This window comes from Podarcis erhardii (assembly GCF_964252035.2).
Source record: "Podarcis erhardii genome assembly, chromosome: 15".
NCBI classification, from domain to species: domain Eukaryota; kingdom Metazoa; phylum Chordata; class Lepidosauria; order Squamata; family Lacertidae; genus Podarcis; species Podarcis erhardii.
This window is the reverse complement of record NC_138505.1, coordinates 16,607,949-16,632,406: the sequence shown is the minus strand read 5'-3', so window position 1 is coordinate 16,632,406 and position 24,458 is coordinate 16,607,949. Positions and strand designations below refer to the sequence as shown.

Genomic DNA, 24,458 nt, shown 5'->3' with positions numbered 1-24,458 from the left:
GAATGATAGAAATGTAAAGCGACTGACCAAGAATCATGAGTTCAGCTTGGAACAATCTTAAAACTGTGTTCGCTTCTTGGCTGTTTTTGTTGTTGTTAAACTCCTGATTGGATTTTCTTCGCCTCAGCATGAGCTTAACAGGCCCTTGCAAATTTGTTAGGTCGGTGGACAATCATTACTTTATCTATTTTAATATGTTGCCATCCTGCCCTTTCTCTAAGGACAGTGTGATTCCATCCCTTTCCTCTGTGATCTGGTCAGCAACCCTGTGAGGAGTCCTCTAACAAGCTTTGTGGCCAGGGATTTGAACCCAGGCCTCCCTGGTCCTAGTCCAATACTCTACTCTGCACTGGCTCTACATTTTAGAGGTTTTGCCCTCACATTTTAGAAGCCTAGTTCTTCTCACATGGGGTCCGTACCTGATGCACACTTCTTGGGAAATAAGCCCCCATGAAACCCCAGATGTTTGGGACTGGCAATGGTACACTTGTAGGAGAATGCACTTTTCAGGTGTTCAGAGGCACACCTGCCCGTATAAAGAGTTCACACTCATTCAGGACAGGCCCCCTAGTAAGATCTCTGACTCAATTTGCTTTGTGGGTGATTGTAAATCCACTTAAATCGTCCTACAAGTCTGAGGTCATACTTGACACCCAAACAATAAAAAAGGTATGTAAAGCCCCCCATCCTTCCAAGTTTAAGTGCATGTGGGAAAATGGATCTGTGTACAATCGAAATGACTCCAAAAGTTTGTGTGTGTTTTACTAATTTAATAACACAATAGCTATTTTTGAGATGGTTTAAATTGATAAAGAAGTGCTAGCCAATCCAGTATTGTTGTTCGGTTTTAGATTTCCATACAAAGAAGAAAACAATAAATCAGTGCAAAGCTTAAAAAGCGCAAAACATCAGCAGGCACCTCTAGACTGTATTTTGCAGGAGGGATTCAGCCGCTTTCCAGATCTTTGGGATTCCACATTTAAAGTGTCCTAAGCCTGTGTACACACAACTAATTCAAAGCATGTTTAAAGCACACAATTTCCCCGCAAAGAACGATAGGAACCATAGTTTGTTACAGGTGCTGGAATAGTCACTCTATGATGGGTGTGCAGTACAGGGCAAACAAAAAACCTCTTGTACCCCCGCTTAGAAAACATGAGACAAGCGGAAAAGCTCTTGGACCTGTGCATATTAGGCACGGCACAAGCAAGGTGTGGACGAGCTCTCATGGCTTGCTTTTCCTTCCCCAAGCAAAGTTCTTTTTCCCCTATTGCAGAGAGAGATCCCGAGGGATACACTGGCTCTCCCTTCCCCTCTGCCTGCCATTCCCTTCTCCAGGTGCCCAGCCTGCTGGCATGGCTCCGCTTTGTTATGTACACTTGCTGAGGTTCCCATGGAAGCGCTTCCTCCAAAAGTGGTCAGAGTTGACTCCCTTTCCCCTCTCCTCGGTGCTGAGATCACCCCTGCCTTCTGACCTCATACTTCATTATTCAAAGAAAGGATAACACACAACTCTGGAACGCAAAATGATTAACTAGGTGTTTTGTTTTGTTTTTGCTTTCTTATCAGGCGCCCCTCCTCTCTCCCAGAACACCTTTTCTCTACAGAGCTGGTGCCGGGAGTCAGCATGATGGGGGCCCTGCCCACGGCTCACCCTCCAGCAGGGCGCCCACTGAGGAGAGCCCTCCTGGACCTGCTTCCCCTCTCTGGCACTGCAATCTGCTTGCTCTCTGCCTCTCTGTGTACACCCCAATCATCTGAAGCAAAGCATCCTGGGAACTGTAGTTTGTCCCTCACAGATACTGTAAACCTTCACACCATACATTTAAGGTTTCACTTTGAACAGTCATGGCTTTCCCCCAAAGAATCTTGGGTGATATAGCTTGTTAAGGGTGCCAAGAGTCCCCTTGGAGACCCATATTCCCCTTACAGAGTTATTGTTAAACCATTCGTCTCCATGAATTTGTCCAGTCCTCTCTTAAAGCCATCCAAGTTGGTGGTCATCACTGTCTCCTGTGGGAGGGAGTTCCACAGTTTAACTAAAGAAGCCCTGTTCTGATCTCCTGGGAGCAACATGCCAAGCTTGCCTTAACTTGGAGCCCCCAATGTGCTCCCAGTTGGACCCCTCTCAACACACGCACGCACACTCACCAGTGGTTAGATTATTGGACTAGGACCTGGGAGACGAGGGTTCAAAACCGCACTCAGCCATGAAGCTCACTGGGTGGTGACCTTGGGCCAATCATTGCCTCTCAGCCGAACCTACCTCACAGGGTTGTTGTTTTTTTGTTGTTGTTGTTGTTGTTGTTGTTGTTGTTGTGAGGATTAAATGAGGATGGGGAGAATCATGGACGTCACTCTGAGCTGCTCAGAGAAAGAGGTGGGATAGAAATACGACAAACAAACAAACAAACAAACAAATAAATAAATAAAATTGGCAAGCTCACCTCTCCTTTCTTAATTCTCAGAACCAGGGCCAGGATTGCGGAGGAAGTGGAGAAACGAAGACGTGGATTTTGAGAAGAGGGACTGAGCCGCTTTCTTTCCTTCCTCCTTTAAGCTTCCTTACAGCCAAGAGAGCCTGAAATAATAGTACCAAGAGGTTCTCTCCTCGAGAAGATGTCTTCCCTCCTGGCTGCCATGGTCCTCCTCCTCCATATCTGAACCGTGGGGCTCCCTGACCTTCTGGAGGATTTAGTGCTGATGGTGCAGGAGATAAAGCACAGTTCCCACCAGCTGACTGTGGAAACAGGAAAGAAGCTGAGATCATCCTGTTTCCTTTTCTACCCTGAGCCATCCTAGGGGCAGCTGCAACCCGGCCCACAACTTATCCTCGTACTCTGTGGAAGGCACTGGCGGGGAGAGCAGCACAGCAGGTGAGCAGAGGTGAATTATTTGGGCCCTAGGACAGGCTTCCTCCTGAAGCTGGGGGGTGGGGTGGGGTGGAGTTGGGGGGTTCAGGCCTCCTAGAAGATGCAACTATTGTATCCATCCATGGCCACACCCACACTACATTTAAAGCGGTCTCATGCCTCTTTAAAACAAGTCATGGCTCCCCCACCTGCAATTTCTGGGAACTGTAGTTCGTTAAGTGTGCTGGGAATTGTAGCTCTAGTCATGTTCATGCCCTACATTTAAAGCAGTATCATAGCACTTTGAATAGTCATGGCATCCCCCAAAGAACCCTGGGAGCTGTAGTATGTTAAGGGTGCTGAGAGTTGTGTGGAGACCCCTACTCCTCTCAAAGAGCTACAATTCCCAGAGTTCCCTGGGAAAGAGGGATTGATTATTAAACCGCTCTAGGAATTGTAGCTCTGGGAAGGGAATGGAGGGAGGGTGTCTCTTAACAACTAAGCATCCTTACCAAACTACAACTCCCAGGGGAAGCTGTGATGGTTTAAAGTGGTATAGCGCTTTAAATGTATGGTGTGTATGTGGTGCTTCATTCAGAAAGGCTAACACTCTGCCCCAAGGAGTCTAAACTTCTAATTTTTTTGACTGTGGCGGAAAAAGGGGGGGGGGAGAAGAGGTAAGGGCAATGTTCCATGGAGACAGGGGAGGTGTCAGTATCGCAAGGGGGTGAGCAGTTGCCCAAGTATTTAGACCAGCCCTTTCAAACGTGTTGCCTTTCAGCTGTTTTGGACTACAACTCCCATCACCCCCAGTCAGTGGGGCACCACGCTGGGGAAGGCTGGTTTAGACATATGCAGCTATAGTTTCATTTTTAACCTTTCTTGCAAGCCTGAGTTCATTCTGCGCTTTGGCCCACCTGACCTTTTCCCCCGCAACTGTTGGCTACTCAAGTATGCTACTATCTTTAATCGTTTCTTCGTTATCATTTGGTGATTGTTGTGAGTTAATTAAAACTGTTTGGTTTGGGTATCCTGCCTTTTGAGGTCTTTGCCCTAAAATGCAGCCCTAGGAATTCCAATCGTTATAAATAAATATATAAAGCAATGTACGGTCTATGCAATGATATGGGCTTGTTTTCCTTGTTGGGAAATTTGCAACTTTTGGGGTGACCCAACAGGTTCTGCCTTGGGTACTACCTTCACCCTTGCTATTCTGACAGGTGCACTCTTGCTAGGCCCTTGTTGGAGACACAGTTTCTCCAAAACTATGATCACATCTGACCCCAGCTGGGTTAGAAAGCTGTTTAAGTGCAAGATCAAAGCCAAAGGAATGTTTGAGCAGGACTTTATGACGGGCATCTCTTTGCTGTACAGATTTGGTGCTATGGCTGGGTTAACAAAAGATGTTTTATTTCTAACCACTCGCCTGACTGCACCCCCCAATCCCAAATCTTCCCAAGTGGAGAAATGCTTAGATGAAGGCTAAAATTATGAAGCCACGTTTCTTGTCTGGCATCCTAAAGTTTAGTTACTAAAATATTTTGGTCCCAGTTGAAAGCAGTACATTGTTTCACTCTGTTTTTACACTTCCTCTTCCTAAATAGGTACTGGGTCAAGCTAAGCATTCAGGCAATTAGTACTGTAATCAGGTTACCTGAGGAGTTCTTTTAAAAACTTAAAAGCAGCCACAGAGGGTCCCCAATTTGGATTGGGGCATTAGCAGTGGGGGAAGAAGTCTCTGTGACACTTCCCTGGTCTAAATACCTCCCAAAACTCTTAATTCACATGTAACTCAGACCTTTGTCTCCAGGATCCAGTCTGTTTTGGACTACATCTCCCATCAGCCCCTGCCAGCAGTACCAGAAATAAAGTAGTTCATTAAAATAGTGGCATTGGGCTTTGAATATACACTCATGATCCATTAATGCACCATGCTCAGGCTAGAGATTTGGCAAGCCTCCAGAATTCCTTGTGGAAAACAGAAAATTAATTTGCAGGATTTTAAGGACATAGGAAGCTGCCTTTTACGGAGTCAAGACCATTGGCCTTTCTTACTCAGTATTGCCTACACTGACTGGTAGCAGCTGTCCAAGGTCTGAGGCAGGAGTCTCTTCTAGCCCTACCTGAAGATGCTGTGGATTGAAGTTGGGGCCTTCTGCAGGCAGGGCAGATGTTCTACCACTGAGCTACGGCCCGTATGCAATATGATGTAAATTATACATAGTTGCTTAGTCTGCAAAACTGAAATTCCAGCTTTTCTTCGCATATCGTTTCATTTTAAAGCACAGTCATTTAGAGATGAGTTGGTTACAGGTACAGTGGTACCTCGGGTTACATACACTTCAGGTTACATATGCTTCAGGTTACAGACTCCACTAACCCAGAAATAGTGCTTCAGGTTAAGAGCTTTGCTTCAGGATGAGAACAGAAATCGTGCTACGGTGGTACGGCGGCAGCAGGAGGCCCCATTAGCTAAAGTGGTGCTTCAGGTTAAGAACAGTTACAGGTTAAGTACGGACCTCCGGAACGAATTAAGTACTTAACCCGAGGTACCACTGTATAAATATTTTTACAACTTCAATTAAATGGTCCACCCATGGGAATTTTAGGCCCTTGGAACTACAGGGAGAGGGTTATGTCATGAAATTCTACTCAATATTGATCCAGAGCAGATTCCAATGTATAGTTAGCAGCGTAACAACTTAAACACATTGCAGGATTCCCAAAAATAGACCAGAGGCAATGAATATTTCATCCAGCAGAGCTTTACTGCTACTGAATGCAAATGAGCATAATGGTCACAAATCCAATACATTCAGGATTGGCACTGTCCATTAGAAATCCAAATGCAGCAGACTTAACTAACTTACAATAACTTACAATAAGTCTAAAATCTTAACACTAAGCATACTACGTGCAGAGCACCACATCAGAAGGAAGAGAGATAGAAAGAGAAACCCAGGCTCCTTCTGTCCTTACTATTATATTCAGCATGACCTTGACAGAAGAGATAAGAGAACCAGTTTAAACCAGCTGTTCTCAGCTTCTCTGAAGGAATAACCCAAACATCACGAACCTTCTGCTTGTTTCTTTCTCACAGAGAAGCTCCCAGAACCCTCTTGAATTAATTAGAATAGGAAAGATCTCTACACATCAGATCAATACTTTCTGCACTAAGAAATGCAAACTGACAGGTTATAGGCTCTGACAGTGGATCCAAGCTCACTCCATTGCTATTTCCTATCCCCCCTCAGAACTATAGTTCCCACTCTGGGAATTGTAGCTCAGTGCCCTTACCAAACTACAGCTCCCAGGGGAAACCATGACTGCTTAAAAGAGGTATTGTGTGTGGTGTGAATGTGGCCCATTTCTGGGCCGCTCTCCCCACCTGCTATGTCATCCCCTTTGAGGTATCTGCAGGTGCCATCTAAATTGGTGTTTCTTTTTGCTGTCTTACCCGTCTCCCCTTTTAATGCCCCCCATTAACGTTGCACAAACAATGCAGAGGCTCTATGCTGTTCCCCTTGTCTGCCCATCCAGACGCTCAGGCGTCGGCCGCTGGAGACAGAGCCCACTTTTGCCAAAATTCTTCAAAGTTTAATCAGTAACTAAGGCGGCAATGGAGGGAGTGCACTTAAAAGGGGGAGCCTCCCCTTCCTCCTTTTTGCTCTCCCATTTGCCTGCCAAAGTAAACAAAAGAAAGTATAAGGGCATATTTATTTGTTTAGTTGCATTTATATCCCTCCTTCCCCCAAGGAAATCGAGGTGGAGTACATGATTCTCCCCCTCCCCACAACAACAACAACCCTGTGGGGTAGATTAGGCAAAGAGGCAGTGGCTGGTGGCCCCCAAGCTCAAACAGTCAGCTTCATGGCTAAGTGGGGATTTGAACCCTAGTCTCCCATTGGTCTTTAATATCTTGGAAGAAAGCGTAGCAACTCTAGGGCTGGCTGGTAGTTGTGAGGTAGGCCTGAATGGCCAATGCCAGGCCGGTGGTGTGTGAGAAACCAGATCCCTTTGGGTTGTTGCCTCAGGAATTAAAATTATTCCGGGCCAGCTTTAAGAATGATAGTGTTGCAAAGGTATCTTGGAAAAATATCCATTTATAATGGGGGTCCGGGGCCTATAGGAGGCATTTGGCCTAGGCACATCCACACCAGACATTTAAAGCACTATGGTGCCCCTCTGGCTTCCCCCAAAGAAATGTTGGATGCTGCAGTTTGTTGAGTGTTGTTAGGAATCCCTTAGTCCCTTAAGAAAGCTACATTTCCCAGAGTGGCTTAACAAACCTATCTGTCTTCCCAGGTAACTGGGAATTGTAGCTCTGTGAGGGGGAATAGGGGCTTTTAAGAACTCTCGGCATCTTTCCCAAACAGCTTCTCCAAAGGCGCCAACTCCTAGGGGCTGAGGCATTTTTGCACCCCGCAACCCAAAATGTATTTTGGGAGATGCCTGCAGGTCCACATTTGGCCCCTGGGCCTGAGGTCCCCCCAAACCTAATATAGATTTGATGGTTGGGGTTCTGGGTTCCTCTAGAAATTGCGTTCCCGCTTTGCCAAAACTAAATAGGCCTCAGGCAGGCCTGCAAATAGGTGTGTCCAGGCAAAGGAGTGAGATTGGGTTTGCGCCCATTAGCCCTGCCTTTCCACGATGGTTGCGTTTCCTGAACTGTGCTGCTGCCTACATAGGTATGAGCCTGTTGATGTGGTTACGGTCAGCGGGCATGATCCTGGCACTCCCCCCCCCTTCCATGTATTGATTCTGCCTGAATAAGGGGCTTGTGAGAGAGTCATCAGGCAGGGCATCTTTACAGAGTTGGATCTTTCCATTTATTTCAGGACCAAGTGAAATAAATGAGTAACATGTAGACACTGCTTGATGGTAAAAAAATAAAACAACAACCTGTAAAGCAGTTTACAAAAGACTAAAACAATAAAATTATTGGTGCTAAAAACAGCTAAAACCAACTCTTTAAAACCTCAAAAAAGCATCAAGACATTACACTGAAGATGCCTGCCTGATGTCAATTGGCAGGGAGTTCCAAAGTGTGGGTGCCACCACACTAAAAAAAAAGCCTAATTTCTCACCAATGCAGAACAGGTATTAGGTAGCACCTGTAACAGTGCCAGTTCCATAGATAGAAGTGGTTGAGTGGATTTTGCAGGTAAACCGATACAAGAGTATGTACAAGGGTAATAAAAACGTGTGATGGTTTTTGCAAGCTGGGCTATGCTCTTTTTTTAACATCAGCACCCTCTTTCTCCAGCCCCCCTTTTCATTCCGCAAAGCCTTTCTGCTTTTTGGATCCACGAGCTCCTTGGGGAATGAGCAGTTCTGCATCTGAGCTGGTCCTGAGCCCCTGTGAATGCACCCCTTGCCCTTCACGGGTCCAGAAGCGCCGCTGCTTGTCAGCTGTGGAGCCTCCCGCAGGAGGCTGGGAGGAGATGGAAGAGGAAGAAGAGGAGGAGGAAGGTCGATTCCTGGGTGTTAACATGCGCAGGTTGGGCATCCTTGGGAGTTCTGGTCATGCCTACGACTCCTTCCGGAGACACAGCTGGGAGCCAGGGAAAGTGCTTGAGGATGACCCGGATTTTGATCAGCGAAGGTAAACCATAGTAATATTATAAATGTAATAGGTCATTCATCTGTCTGTTTGTGGTGAAGGGGAATTTGCCTCCAGGTACTCTGACAGGGAAAGGCAACCCCAGAAAGGAATGCACATAGGGTCCCGCAGACCATAAACCTGCCACTCCCATACAAAATAAAACTTTTTGCGGTAAGAAATGTGATGGGGAGAAACCGGAAGCTTTTCTCTTGGGCATGGTGGGCCAATTGGTACCAAAGAAGGATAGGACATTCTTTATGTATGCAACTACAGCGGCAAGAATTCTTTTAGCAAAGTATTGGAAGACGCAAGAACTACCTACTCTGGAAGAATGGCAGACAAAGGTGACCGAATTTATGGGACTGGCAGAGATGACCGGCAGAATCCGTGACCAGAGGAAAGAGGCGGTGGAAGAGGACTGGAAAAAATTTAAAGTATATCTTAAAAACTGCTGCAAAATTGAGGACTGTTAAGATGTTAAGGGGTGAGAAACAGAGAATTACAGCTGTAAATAATAATTTTATGGAAACTTAAAGAGAACCAATAGAAAAATTGATTAAAGGGTTGCTAAATAATCTTTTGGAATAAGGATGCAGTGAAAAGGAGGTATGGGGAAGTCATGTTTTATGTTTATTTGTTTTTTCTGTGTTGTGTTTGTTTTCTTTTTTCTTGTTTATTGTTGTGAAAACTAATAAAAATTATTATTATTTTTTTTAAAAAAAGAAATATGATGGGGAGATGCATAGGAAAGTGTGTTAGCAATTACTTGATGCGACAGTCATATACCTTCCCTGCAAACAAATCAGGATGGATGCTCAGTGAGTAACCCACATAATCATCTGAGTATAACGACCCTGCAAATGAATCAGGAAGAAAGCTGGGTAAACAGGTAATGTGGAAGCGATCCTAGTGTCCTTTCAAGAGGGTAGATGATGATGATGATGATGATGATGATAGTTATTTATTTATTTATATCTCACCTTTTCCTCTGACAGGGACTCAAGGCAGCTTTCAGATAAAATAGAGACCAGAGGGAGGGGGACAGACAATAATTAAACAACAATTAAACATGGGTAGACTTAAAACTACATATAAGAACTATCAGATAATTGCAATAAAAAACATCACAGCACCGGCCCTTTGCTTAAAAACAGTTCATTTCCAAGAACCTGTTGGAACAGGAAAATCTTCACCTGCTGGCAGAAGGAAAACAAAGAAGGAGCCAGTCTAACTTCTGTAGGAAGGGAGTTTGAAAGCTTAGGAGCAGCTGCTGAGGAGGCCCTCTCCTGTTAGCCCACCAAGCATGCCTCTGAGGGTGATGGGACTGAGAGAAGGGCTCCCCTGAAAAATCTCTTTGGGGGAATAGTCTTTCAGATTCTGCAAGTGATGCCCAGCTTCTTTTTCTGAAGTCATGTGTCCCTTTTTGGTCTTCCCATCAGTCTCTGCTGCTTTTGTTCCCCTTTTATCTCTCCCTCTCAGCAGCCTGTCTTGGAAAACAACCCTTCCTGATCTATGGTGTCTGGACAAAGCCTTGGCTTCTGGGGCTGCATATCTGTCGTACTATTTCTGTAGGAGAGTTTAGGCTCTGAGGTTCTAGCTAGTTCCATGTTCAGGGAGCCTTTGTACTCTTTTAAGAGCTTAAAACAGCTAGGCTGGCAAGGGTGGGGGAGACTGAATTTATCGCAAGGGTGGTGCTAGGGCTTGACCCTGAGTGGAAAACTATGTCAGGTGCTTGTTCAGGCCAGAAGCTGACCTCACTCAGGAAAAGGCGGTCTTTAAGCAGGGCTGAGCATATCCCAGGCTTCAATTGGTTGCTCCAGAAGGCAGCAGATATTGCAAATGCATTGTGGGCAACACAGGGTGGGGTTTTTTTGTAACTGAAAGGGTACATCTGGAATAAATTTGGGGTGGGGTAGAAATACAATATGGCATTTTGATACTAATGATGTCCTGTGGATGCTGAGAGCTGGTTGTTAGAGTATCAGAGTAGGAGCTGGGAGACCAGGGTTCAAATCCCCACTCGGCCATGTGAAGCTGCCTGGGTGACCATGGGCCAGTCCCTGCCTCTCAGCCTAACCTACCTCATAGGGTTGTTGTAGGAATTAAATGAAGAGGGAAAGAACCCTGTATACCACCTTGAGCTCCTAGGAGAAAAAAGTGGGATATGGAGGCCAATCATCAATCAATCAATCATTGCCTGCGTGAGGAGCACCCATCTCACAATAAACCCACACCTGGAAGTGCTCTATTCAGTCTCTCTCTCTCTCTCTCTCTCTCTCTCTCTCTCTCTCTCTCACACACACACACACACTCACACACACTCACACACACACACACACACACACACACTTACTTCAACTGTCACTCTTTACTTAGGACAGCTCCTATTTTCTGATCCAGATGTCTGGAAAATCCCTGTCTCCCTTTTTGCCTTGTTACAAGCACTGTTGTTTTTCAGCTTTCAGACACTCTGTTAAATATCTTAGTGGGAAATATGATGCACCTCAGTTCTTGTGCTCATGTATTTTAATACAGTAGAAGCTCACAAATACAGACTAACTTCAGGTAGGGATTCAATCACATTCCAACAAATTTGCTTGCACAGTTATATTTTTTTGAGGGGTCTTGTGAAACAAATTTGCTCCCCTGCCCCCGTGATCAAACTTTTTGCAGTAATGAGTGATGAGAAAATAAGTATTGAGCAAATGCAATAGAAAATATGGAATAACACTTGCTTTGTCATCTAACCTCGCTGCAAAAAAAAAAAAAAAAAATCAGGATTGAATTCTTAATAAACAGGTCACCTGGGAGCACCCTGTGGCTGCTCATACACAAAGCATTTAATATAGAATGGTTGTGGGGTGTCCACACAAAACCATCATCCAGACCACAGAAAGGCTGCTTGGCATTCATCCAGATTTGTTTGCGGGGCAATGTTATGAAACATTGGGCTGCTTATTGAGTCCAGTGGTACCTTGGTTTAAGAACAGCTTAGTTTATGAACAACTTGTATTAAGAATGCTGCAAACCCAGAAATAGGTGTTTTGGTTTGTGAACTTGGAAGCAGAACATGTTTTGCTTCCTGTTGAGTGTGTTCCGTTTGTAAATTGAGTCCCCCGCTGCTATGGGAAAGCATGCCTTTGGTTTAAGAACGGACTTCCGGAACGGATTAAGTTTGTAAACCATGGAACCACTGTATTCATTCTCATTTGTGGGGAAGGGTATAAGATGTTACATCAAGCAATTGTTATTTCACACTGTCTGGTGCATTTTCCTGTGACTTTCCTTACTATGAAAACCTCCAGGTTGCTTTCTGGGAGTGGAAGATGGGTTTGTTGCAAAAGAACACCAAATCCAATTTAATTGTACAGCCTGCAGTGATGAGGGCCTAGCTCTCTGCAGGTGCTCAAAATAGTTCACTTCTTCAGCTAGCTAGGAAATGTGAAGAAAATGGTCCAAACTGCTGTAAAATTTGGAAGCTCTTGGGACCCAGCATCATAAAGCAGGCATGTGAGATCTCAAGCTCAGGGTGGGTGGGTGTGTATCCAAATAGAGCCCTCCAGGCCTCTCTGGGTCCTGCCTTTGGGCATGGCCACTCACTGGCTCTGCTGCTCACCTACATCAAGTGCTCTTACCTGGCTGGAATGTGTCCTTGAACTGTGTTAATGCCTCTTGCTTGCCTCCATAGAGAGGTGTGTGTGTGTACAGAAACTTTGAATAGAATGTACCCTACTGTACACATCTATTGCTCTGCCCACTTTTGCTTCTGACCCTGGCCACATCAGATAGAAGAGGTAAAACATTGAGCCAGTGTGGTGCAGTGGTTAGAGTGTTGGACATGGACCTAGGAGAGACCAGGATTCAAATTTCCACCAGGCCGTGAAGCTCACAGGGTGGCCTTCAGCCAGTCACTGTCTTTTGGCTTAACCTACCTTGCAAGATTGTTGTGTGGGGTTAAAGGAGGAGGGGGAGACCCACTTTCAGCTCCATGGAGGGAAAAGGTAGGATATACCGTAAATGCAATAAATAAGTGAAAGAAACATTGCAATTGTGACTGGTAGCCATTGATACCCTTCTGAATTCTATATGAATTTGTCTGACCTCCTGTTAAAGTTGTCTAAGTTTGCAGCCATCACTGCACCTTGTGGCAGCAAATCCCCCAGAATTTATGTGCTGTGTGAGTTGGCTGCTTCTCCACAGGGGTGCTGTCTCAGGTCTGTTCCTCCCAGCCCCACTCTGTGTAAGGAACTGGTACCTGTACCATTTTTCCAGCTACCATTTTCACTGCTATTCCAACCCTTGACTGTAAACTTGCACCTGGAAGCACCTGAACTCTGTGGCGTGGAGTGGGGATCTTCCCAAACTCAGCTTGGTTGGATGGTCCCATCCAAACCAGTCTTGGGTTGCCCCCTGCTGGCAGCAAGGTGTTTCCTTGCTAAGGTCTATTCCAGCCAACCTGTTCATTGAGCATCCTAATTTGTTTGCAGGGAGATTTGAAGACATTGGTTCAATCCCTGGCTTCCCCAAGTAGGGCTAGGAATGCCCCCTGCCTGAAAAATCTAGAGAGCCACTGCCATTCAATGTAAGCAATACCGAGATGGGTCAATATGTCTGACTCTGTATAAGGCAATTTTTAAAATTAACTTTATCATACCTTTTTAACTGTTCAACCTTGACGTCTGACAAAATGCTGCAGTCAGATTTCTGGCTGGGGTTCCCTTTAACACCTGTGTTCTGAAACAGCTGCTTGTTCGCTTAAAGGTGCTCACCTTAGCGTTCAAAACCCTAAACAATTCAGATCCCCCCAAAACTTGAAATACCACCTTCTTCCTTACCATCTTTGGCACCAAGATTAGCAGATCTTTACCCTGACCTTTGACCCTTGAAATGTATGTTTTAGGGCCCACCTTGTTTCTGTGTTTGTAAGTTGCTTAAAACTGTTTTTAATATTGTGGTTTAATTGTTGTAGCCCACCCTGGGACCTTAGGGTGAAGGGTATGTAATAAATTGTTGTAATAGTATTATTATTATTATTATTATTATTAATAATAATAATAATAATAATAATAGAATTAAATAGCATATATTGGAGTATAGCTCCTTTCCCTCTGACTTGAGGTCAAACCAACTTGGGATTCCCAGCGCCACCCCCCTTGCCTTCCCTTTCTCTGCAAAAAGAGTTGCTTGGAAAGACTGAAACTCTCCCCACTTCTGCAAATGTTTTCAGCGGTGGGGAGCTCTAGAGAGGGAAGTGTGCCTCTACACGTCAGAAGCAGCTTCTCAAGACCTTTGGGGAGGTGGTGGTGGGAGAGAGACAAAAATCACATTACGCACAGAAGGGATTTGCTGGGTTTCTGATGGATGTCAAGTCCAGCAAGCTCTGGTGAGTATAGTGAGTATGGCCATGCACTCATGTGCAGGCCAGCTAGCCAAACCAGTGTGGCATAGAGGTTAGTGTACTGGGCCAAAACCTTGGAGGCCATGGTTCTCACAGCTGCGAGAACCGTGGCCTCCAAGGTTTTGGTCCAGCACACTAACCTCTATGCCACACTGGTTTGGCTAGCTGGCCCGCACATGAGTGCATGGCAAGTTGGGAAACTGATACCAGGCTGTGCATATGAACTTGGTGCAACCACTGTTTTAGCAATTGTACCCTCCTATATCTGTGCTCAGGTTTGAGTCTGCAGTGGGAAGGTCCTTTATAACTGGGTGTGGGTAGCTCAACATGGGATCACATTTAAGCTCTTGACTGTCTGATTGGCTTCCTTTCCAGCATGAGTATGAAAGGACTAGTCCACGAGGAAGTTGACTCCTCCACCGAGCAACTGGACGGACATCCTCAGAGCCAAAGGGACCCCCGCCGAGCCCCCATCATCCGTAGCAATGATGAGACCATGCTCTCTCAGGATGAAGAGGAGGATGACCAGGAATTCTCTCAGGTAAGGATGTATGTTTAGATTTTTTTAATCCCACTTTCCAGACCCCCCAAAAGGTCATTTTGTTAAAATTTAGGATGCAAAATGTTGGTGGAAGACGCTGTACATAGACACCTGGCTTACAGATGAAAAAGGATAAGAAACAAAAGGGTCATATTAGACAGAAGGAAGTTACAGGAGGGATTGATTTGATCATGCTAGAATGAGGCAGCAAGATGTTGACAGTCATTTGGATCTCCCCTTCGGAGCCAGGTTGATTTTCCCTTGCAGGGATGGAGGCAGTGCAGTGGCTCAGTGGCCCTTGCTCCTTCTGCCTAGGGTTAGAGGCCAGAGTGACCCTCCCCTTTGGCTGTTGCAGTCCCTGGGCAGCTGGCAGTTGGAACAGAATTCTCAAGTGCTCCTGCTCTGGCTGTTGGCTGGGGCCCTAGGAGTGGTGGCGGAGTTTGGAGCCTCTCCTGATACGCCTGTGTGAGGAGAGAGAAGCCCTCTGGACCCATTTAGCTCACAGGTATCCATGTCAATGAAAGAATGAATATCCAGTTTCAGATGCTATAGGGATCCCATGGCATTTCAAGCAGGTTTAGTGACTGAAAATAAGCTCTTGCATATTCTCCTTTGTTGTTGTCATAATGGTTGCTAAAAATGGTAGAACGTCATATTAAGAATGTGGTTTTATCTTCCCCTCACTTCAGCCTGTATCAAAACTTAGTTTCAGCCAAGTTTCATTAAGGACCGGCCATGGGTGACTTCTGAAATAATAATGAAGAAGTGGGTAGCTTTTAGTTTACTGAAAGCTAGAGTAGTAGTAAGCTGGGCTTTAGATCGGTAGAGTGCATGTCTCCCAGATTTCTATGCCCTCCTGTTGCTGCTGAAGTGAGGAATGCTTTGCCAAGGCTTGGTGGTGGTGTTTGTGACATTAATAGCCCGCTCTCATTTTCAGGAACATGCCAAGAGGATGCAAGCATATCATGCATCCCAGAACTCCAATGGCAGCTCTCTGTCCAAATCTGTTTCCATGAGTGGCATCGACAGCTACCCGGCAGAAGCAGATGGTGAGTGTGGAGATTCGTGGGGTGGGGCATTTCTAGGCGTGGACCATTAAGCAGCACCCAATCACTGCTATCCTGGAAGTGGAATTGAAACTCTGGTTCCAGACGTCTGGAATCCAAATAACATTCTGTAGCCGACTGGGCTAGTCCACTTTCCCCAGCCCCATATGTTTGTGAGGGGAAAGGGAGAGTGATTTTCACTAGGCTTTGGTGAGGATGGGAAGGGTTAAATGCTGGCTTTTGCCCTCACAGCACTCCTGATCATGATTAGCCACCCCAAGTTCAGTTTGGGGGGGCGGCACAGGGAAGAAAACAATATAAAGGGTATGCTATGTGAAAAGGGAAGTGATTCTCTTTTAGTGATTCCCAGTGTAGGTGGTAGTGCTACCTGAGGGGGTGGTGGGATTTCCTGAGTGGGGTGCTGGTGGTGTCGTTGGATCAAATTCATCAGTTTTGTTGAATTAATTAAACTGAATAGTTTTAACTAGATTTTGAACGAATGTGCAATTAATTGTTAGTGTTTTGAATTCTTTTGTGTTATTATCTTCCATAGTGGGTTGTGCAAACTGCTATTCTGAACAATGTTTTTATAGGGCAAGGGGCAGTGGAGGTGAGCTTATGGAACCACGGGTGTGGTGGCCTTAAAACATTAGGGAAGCACTGGGTTAAGTGATGATTCCTAGAGAGGAGAGATGGATCATAGAAAGGGAAATGTCTAGAGCAATCTATACAGGCTTAACTGGCTAGCCAGGCTGTTGAATAGCTGCACAATAGCTGGGTCATTACACCTGGGAAAATTGCACAGTTGTTCCACTGTGTTTTTAAAAAGTAGGATTTTCTGGAGCCTGGGTTCAGCCCTAGGCATGCAGAGTGGATGTTCTACCACTGAGCCTCTAGCGTCTAGCCGCTCCTCGTTGCTCCCTCTGTGGGGTTCTTGCATGTTCAGACACCAAAACAGACCAAGAGCAGGTGGTGTCTGAAGGACCACCTGCTCTCTCAGGTGAAGCCTTCCCTCCAGTTAAGACTCTCTTCTGAGATGAGGTCTTCATCCAGCTGCCAGCTGCCTTTGAAAGTCAGGTGGGGTTGTGACTGGAGAGGGGGTGCTCTCTGCAATTCCACTCCACCTCTGAAATTCCCTCTCCTGTTGTTGTTCCCTGTTCTGTACTGCTGGGGTTTTAACCAGTAATTAACTTCGGCAGTTTCGCTCTGCTTATGCTGCTGCTTTAGTTGTGGGGCTTCTAGGTGGAGGTTTATTGTGTGATGGGGGCTGCTCATGCTTGCAAGTTGTTGTTTTTTTGCAGCCCCCAGGCACCATTATTGGCATCAAAATGCTAGTCCATATCCCCCCTCCCTAAAAATCTGGATTTATCTTTTGTATGAAAATCCAATGTTCAAAAAACCTTGTTTTTAAAGTATTAATTTATTATTAACAGCAACAAAATATGCAAACATAACAAAAAGAGAAGAAACAAAGAATCAAAAATATAAACTGTAAAGTATGACTGATCAGAAGCTCAAAAGTATAAAAATACAACACAGCTCCAAATGGATAATAAAATATTAACTCATGCAAAGATTGCTTTTACAAATAATAAATAATAATACAAAAATAATAAAGACATGTAAAAATAAAAGTATTATCCCCCTGTGAGTTCCATTATTATTAAGAATAAAGGTTCTATAGTCTTAAATGGGGCAGACATTTGCATATACTGGTAGTTCTGGGTGACCATGTGCCTCAATATTTGTATAAGAAAAGGGGGGGGGGACTTGTTGCAAACAAGTCCTGTGCAATGATTATGCCAAGGTTGCAGGTTTGATCCCCATAAGGGACAATTGCATATTCTTGTGTTTCAGGGGCTTGACATTTACAATTCTGATTCTATGATATCTCAACAACCCATTTCCAGCATTAAGATCTGCCCCCCCAACTGGAATCACCCTCCTTGTCGCTGTCAGTTTTGTTTTCATGGTTTTTATTGTTGATATTTCACTGTTGTGATTTTAAAGCGGGTAACACATGAGGACTTTCTGAAGTAGAAAGGTGGGATATATACCTTGTCATTCAAGTAGATAAAATATGTCTCTTCTCCCTTCCGTTGCCAGGGATCTCCCTTTATGGTGACACTGTGAGCCTGTCCAATGGGTGAGTCACACTTCTTGCCCTTCAGATATGACTGAGGGTGGTGGGATTTGAGCTCGTAGCTCAGCTCCTGACCTGGGAGTCCTTGGTCTCAAGGGGAATGGCAGCATTGTTTGGCTGATATTGGCCGCATTTGCACGATTCTCTTTGCACTGCTCAGATGTGTAATCCAACTTTTCCATAACAGGTCTAACTTTGAAGGGGAGAATGATAGCTGTTTAATTATCACTAATGTTAAATCTTCCCCACTGACGGTCCCTTGATGCTCCAGGAAAACCTCCTTCTCCCCTACCCTCTAGGGATCACTAGCACCAGTTTTATTTTTAGAGGTTTGCAGGCAGTAGGGTTGGGGTGGGGAGGATACAAAAAAGAAAGCAACCAGGCATATGTGTAGGCCAAGTACTTTAGGGTAGACCTGGAGTGCTAGTGATGCAGCCCTCCTTTGAAACCTACACTTCTCTGAATTTTGCAGTGTAGTTCTCCAGCCAAGACATGTGTACAAAAATGCATATACTGGGGTAAAGCCTGCATATAAATGTGCATGTTAGTGAAAATCATGTACAAAAATGCATGCTCGGACCCTGATCTATACGTAAGAATCCCTCCCAATCGGTTTGATAAAATAAAACAGTGTGGTGTAGTGGTTAGAGTGCCGGGCTAGGACCTGGAAGAAACCAGGGTTCGAATCTCCTCAGCCATGTAGCTCACTGGGCGTGACCTTGGATGACAAGGAAAAAAATTGCCACCCCCACTACAAAATCTACCGTAGTTGCTGAGCCAGTTAAGAGCCAGTAGCCTTACCTACCTTGCAGGGTTACTGTGAAGATTTAACGAGGTGGAGAACCATATATGCCATCTTGAGCTCCTTGGAGAAAAATATGTTCTGTGAGCCGCCCTGAGACCTCCGGGTATAGGGCGATATATAAATTCAATAAATAAATAAAATAAAAAGATGGGATAGAAGGGCATTAAATAGATAAATAACACTGTTTTATTGCTCTTAGGGTATATTTTTGTCTTAATGCAAATTATTTGTCCATTGTAAACAGTGTATACCACGTTGACTTTTAAAAGATATTAAATGTTTTTTAAAAAGATATTAAATGTTTTTTAAAAACCTTTTAAATTGGTGGTGGAGAATTTATGGCAAATGGACCTATCCTGGACCTCCAGAGGGTCCATTTTGGCTCATCAGGCTGTTTTCCCCAAACCACTCCTGGTGACATCACAGCTGATGGGCAGGAGGGCAGGATTTAACCTTGCATTGGATCCCAAGGCCTAGCAGCTCATCTGGTGGTGAATAGAGATTAGAGATCACTGTAAGATTAGGGATTTAAAAGAACGAGGAGACTCACAGAAGTCACTGCCACTCTCTTCCTTCTTCCCTTCTAAGTCCGCATCTTGCTCTGATCTTAAAGGGAGCGTTTTGCAAGCAAACCAGAGCATGGGAAACACACCCACCCATCCTTGCCTTTGCTTGCAAAAACACCTTTCTCTTTAGAGTTAAGAGGAAGAGAGAAAGAAAGGAGCACAAGCAGTCGATCCTGTCTTAAAGTGCTTGGCAAATACTGTACACACTTTGAAGCAACCTCTGCCTGAGAAGAACAGGTTGGAGGCTACTTCAAAATACCTCTTACAGCTTTAAGACAGCCTGCTCTATAGTGGTTGGCTTTGCAAGTCTCCCTGTGTTCTTCTTTTAAACCCCCAGGACTGGGTTTAAGGGGGAAGCGTGGGAAGACCTGCAAAGCTGCATGAATAATTTTGACAGGAGGGTGCTGGCAGCTTCACCTGCCGACAGTCATGTGACATCATAACGGTATCACATGACAGGTCAGTGGCCTGTCAAATTTGTCCTGCAAAGCCAATCCTGACAAGGATATGGTCTTGGAAGCAAAACTAACTTCCCCACTCCTGTTTTCAATGCATTAGGACGATTGCTTTGTTAAATGTGTCTATTAGGCAAAGTTGCATACAAAAATGTGTATATTAAGAGAAACCGTAGTAAAATTATGATGGGTTTTCCTGAGGATTTTTTAATACAAACTGGAAATGTGGAGTACTGCAGAAAGTAATTGAAATTGACTAATCTGCCTCTCCTGAGGGGGAGAGCTTTCTGACACACCTCCTGAGGCATAGTCAGAATTGTAAAAGGGGGACAACTTAAAGAAGAGACAGGCACTGAACATAACAAAATTGTACCCCAAACAACTCTTGACCATGTGTTATTTGTTATGCTGCTTAGAGAATGACAAGATCCAAAGTGGAGTTTTCACCAAATACCCACCCCCAATAAGCAAACTTGCTTGCCCCATGAATTTTAACATTTGGATATGGAGCATGTCAACATTAGGTTAAATAAAACAATTAAAAAAAGAAGCACCTAACTCAGGCCTTCCCCTGGCTGAATTGCTGTTCTTAGTTCGCAGCCAATTCACAGAAAGAGTTTTTTTAAAGCTTCGTGGTTTTGTTTTATTATTGGGTTGGTTGGTTTTATATATTCTTGTTGACTGCTTAGTCTATATAAAGCAGTTTATAAATTCTTAAATCAAACAAAACATACACATTGAAAATACCTTCTGGCACAGAGGGCTTAACTTATACTGAGGAAGACAAAGACAAGAGATGGAGGAGAGGTCAGAGGGCTGTCCCATAAAAATCCCAGCATTCTCAATCACACATTATCACCACCACCCTCTCTATAAATTCAGAGTACAGTCTCCCCCACCCCCCACCCCAGTATTTGAGAATGTGTCCGTTCTTCCCCATCGCTGCCCCTGCCAATTCGTATTCCCATCTTCATTACCAGGACTCATCTGGGAGGACTCCTGCTATTCCATGGGCTGGCTTTTTTAGGAGCTGTGTCTTGCCTTTCCAGCAGTGGGAGAGCTGGGAAACAGAGTTTGCTCTATCAGCACTGCTGTGGCAGCTCCACCAGGCCCCCCCTGCCCCTGAACTGTGCCAACTGGGCACTATAGGAACAGCTGTTCAGAAACTGGTGCCTGAGTTTTGGTTTTCCTCTTCCCTCCCCGTCCCTTTTCCTTACATGCCACGTTTTTTAGATTGTAAGCCTGCGGGTAGGGATTGCATGTGAGTTGCTGTCGGAGCCCTTGTGGCTGAAGGGTGGGGTACAAATGTGCTAAATAAATAAAGTTTTCCCCAGAATATATAAAGGGGGTGGAGATAGCGTTCTCTTCATAATAGACAAATAATAATAAGATTGTTACTATATATGTTACCCCCGCTTTGACTTTGAGACAGGTTGTTGTTGTTGTATTGCATTTATATTGCATCTTTTCTCCAAGGAGTTCAAGGTGATGTACATTGTTCTCTCCATCCTCATATAATCCCAATAACAATCCTGTGAGGTAGGTTAGGCTGAGAGGCAGTGACTGAGCTCAAAGTCACAACTAGTGAACTTTACAGCTGAGCAGGGATTTGAACCCTGATCTCTCCCAGGTCCTAGTAGTTCAACACTCTAACCGCAAAACCATTCTGGCTCTTTAATCAGTTTAATCAAAACAGATATAGATAACTAACCTAATACAATACAATACAATACAATATGAAACTCACCTGAGCATCTGCAATAAAAGACAGCAGGTAAGAATTACAAAGCAGAGGGAGGGATTATGGGAATTTAGATGTAAATAAAAATGTATTAACCCAGTGCTGAAAACATCATTAAGTCGGCACCAGGATTGCCTCCTGAGGGATGCTATTCCAGACCTCCTCTTTGGGATTTGCATCCTGCGCTTCCAGTAAGGAAGGCACTTGGATCAGGGTCTCAGCAGAAGATCTGAGGCTGCCAGCAAGCTGGAATGGGCAGAAGGGTGTGCTTTCAGGAATTTGGATGCCAAGCCACTTAGGGCTTTAAAGGGAAGCACCAAGCACTGGTTGTTGTTTTTTTTATGATTGGAGTGATGAGCTCAAATATGAGGGTAGCAGTGAAAGATCTGTGGCAGTCGATTCCCACACAAATGGAAGTCCTTTTCAGGAGAGACCCCAAGATGGGACCAGAGGGGGAGCCTCGCTGCCTGTGAGAGGTTCTGGGGCGTTGAAATCTCTGCTCATGGCCCAGGTGATGATGTGCAGCCTGCCTCTTTTCTGCTCTCTGCTAGTGGAGCTTAAGCAAACAGTGATGCTTCTGTGCTGCCTCTCCCCAGCCGGGAATAGGAGCAGCCACCCTCTGAGGTCACTGGGGGCCGCCAAGGGAGCCGGCCCCTCCCTACTTCCTGGCCTAGAAACAATAACAACAAAAAGGGGGATTGTTTGGCTTGGGTACCAGTGAGTGAGTGAGTGAGTGTGTGCTTGTTTTGCTACCTTCCTCCTTTCTCACTTTTTCCATGCTTTCAGCTTCGGCGCTGGGAGCTGCGGGCGGCTGGACGCCACCACGGTGGAGGCCGAAGACCAGGTGCACCCGCAGAGGGAGGGGACCACCCTGGGGCGGACCCTCAGCTTCTTAAAGAAGATGACTGGGAAGTCAAAGGTAGAGCCTTGGAAGTTTACAGTTTGATTTCATTGCTGTGTCTTTCATCCATGCGAAACTGATCCTTTATAAGCATCGATTTGTACACGGCCTCCAAATCTCTCCGGTTTAACAGCTTAATGCCTACAGTAATGAAAATTAATTGTTTTCAGTCAGTTTCCCAATGCAGGTTTCCCTGCCCCCCCCCCCAAAAAAACCCTGAACAAAGTGCTCACAGTTTTCTCAGCATCTCATTTTCTTTCTTTCTTTTGGTGAATATTTCTTATTTCATTTTATAGTGTATATAAAACAAAGAAAATTGTTATAACAGATGAAAATCAAAAGAGCAAAAGCAAACTATAAAATGAGCATGTAAAATGAGTACAGTTGCATGTGAGTTAAAATAACAAAGTCCAAGTAAACAACATCAGCATTATCTAATTATCAAGTATAATTCCAGATTTGCCAGGCTTGCAAAAGGGTTGCCTTGAAAATGATGGTTCCATTGTATGCGTAACATCAGAATGTCAAGCCATATAAAAAGTGTCTGGTGCTTCTAGTCCTTGTCGAAATCTCAGATTATGCATAGTTTTTTCCATTATAGCTATATTCCAGAGTCAATGGGACCAGCAGTCCAATGTAAGATTTTGGGTTGTTTTCCATTGAGATCTCATTTTCTCTTTGTCTTGTTAACCGTTAAGCTTTGCAGTTCCTTAAACCCTTCTGTTAACTTCAGGCTTTGGTAATTTGTTTCTTATAACACTATGCCTTAGGGCCAAACTAGATGTGCCCCCCCCAAAAAACCCCTACTTTGTTTTTTTCAAGCAATAGTAGCCTGGGATGTGTGTGAGAGCCACAGTGTTGAGGGGTGGTGGTTTTCACTCTCCAGGATTGTTTTCAGAATGGAAAAGTCCCCACTCCTCCCCAAGCTGATACATGCCCTACAAGTCTCCCCATCACATGTTGGCTGCTTTTTATATTGCTTAGCTCTTTAAAAAAAGAAACTATTTGGGCTCTGAAAGTGTGCTTTTGATACTCCATAACAATTGGATAACACGTATTTGAATGTCCCGGTGAAATTTTGCATTAATTGCCCAGTAATATGTGTGTGTGTGTGTGTGTGTGTGTGTGTGTGTGTTTATGTGGGCATCCGATCCCCCCCCCCATTTTCATCTCACTTTGGGTCTACTAAACTTCCAAGGTGGCCTGTAAATTTGCTTTCGTGTATTAATTTAAATGTGTTGATGCTTATAGATTCTTACTGGGGGCGGGGGGAAGTGCTAGTGTCTTTCTCCTTTATTCTGGGCATTTTTATGTTGGACTTTTCAACTTTGTTTCCGTGCTAGCACTTAAAGCAGATCCTACTAATCCCCACCCCCCGGGATTACCAGTGCAATCCTAATCCCTGGTCCCTTCCTTTGGAGGAAATTAGGATATGGCAGAGCCCCTACTTGGGGCTTAGCACTGGCAGGCCACTTACTAGTGTAAAAATGCAGAAACTATTGCTGCAGCCTTCAGGTTCCTTGAGGGGCCTGATCCTGGAGCTGGTGCAGCAGAAACAAAAGGGTAGGAAAACCTGCTGACTCCTTCCTCCTTGGCCAGCAGCAGGACTGAGGATTGCTCTGCCTGTTGTTAAGTAGAGACTTCATGAAAAGCACCACCCTTAAGCAGGCCACAGTCCCCAGTAGTCTGTGTGTTGGGCTTTGATTACCTTTGAACTGGGAGAGCAGCACTCTGTACCTGCCGTCTCACGCTTTAGTTTAGGCTCTGGCGCAATGTGAGCTCTTGTTCGCAGTGATTGTTGTTATTATTAATCATAATAATTACATTTATAAGCATTAATTAATTATTATAGTTAATAATAATAAATTTATATGCCACTTGTATGTCAAAATTTGAGAGCCAGTGTGGTGTAGAGGTTAGAGTGTTGGAGTAGGACCTGGGCAAGACGAAGATTTAAGCCCCCACTGAACCAGGAAGCTCAACAGGTGAATCCGGGCCAGTCACTCATCTAACCTACCTCACAGGGTTGCTGCAAGGATAAAATGGGGAGATGGAGAACTATGGACATGCCTCCTTGAGCTCCTTGGAGATAATGCAATAATAATAAAAAGGCTTCTAAGCAGTTTACAACTATAGAAACAATATTTAATTAAACTGCACAGTAACATCCTTAATTACAATGCACAATAAAACAAAAAATTATAAAGCATCACAATTAAAATAGTTAGAATAATAAAACCAGAAGTTCATGTCCGGGGTATTGCTTTCTTAAACAGGTGTGCCTTCATCAATCAGCGGGTTGCCAACACTGATGGGGGCCTGTCCTATTTTATTTAAAAATTGTATGTGGCCTTTAAAAAAAATAGTTGTATTTGGGTTTGCTTTGACTGGAATTAATTGTGCAA

The 24,458-nt window shown here is 44.6% G+C and overlaps 1 protein-coding gene across 9 annotated transcripts in view; it reads left to right on the top strand.

Annotated features, from left to right (window-relative positions):
- Nucleotides 1-24,458, top strand: part of ARHGEF2 (Rho/Rac guanine nucleotide exchange factor 2) — a 112,311-nt gene that overhangs the window by 10,835 nt on the left and 77,018 nt on the right. For 3 of the 9 annotated variants that reach the window (XM_081842423.1, XM_081842421.1, XM_081842422.1), the window contains exons 2-7: nt 2,469-2,876; nt 8,119-8,457; nt 14,231-14,396; nt 15,334-15,445; nt 17,549-17,588; nt 21,939-22,071. In XM_081842423.1, coding sequence (XP_081698549.1) covers nt 8,177-8,457; nt 14,231-14,396; nt 15,334-15,445; nt 17,549-17,588; nt 21,939-22,071 — 732 coding nt within the window. In that variant the 5' untranslated portion in view covers nt 2,469-2,876; nt 8,119-8,176. Of the gene's footprint in view, nt 1-2,468; nt 2,877-6,230; nt 6,263-6,902; nt 6,935-7,487; nt 7,541-8,118; nt 8,458-14,230; nt 14,397-14,814; nt 14,902-14,940; nt 14,972-15,333; nt 15,446-17,548; nt 17,589-21,938; nt 22,072-24,458 lie in introns of those variants that run through there. The other 6 variants (XM_081842418.1, XM_081842414.1, XM_081842420.1 and 3 more) reach the window with 5 other exon arrangements.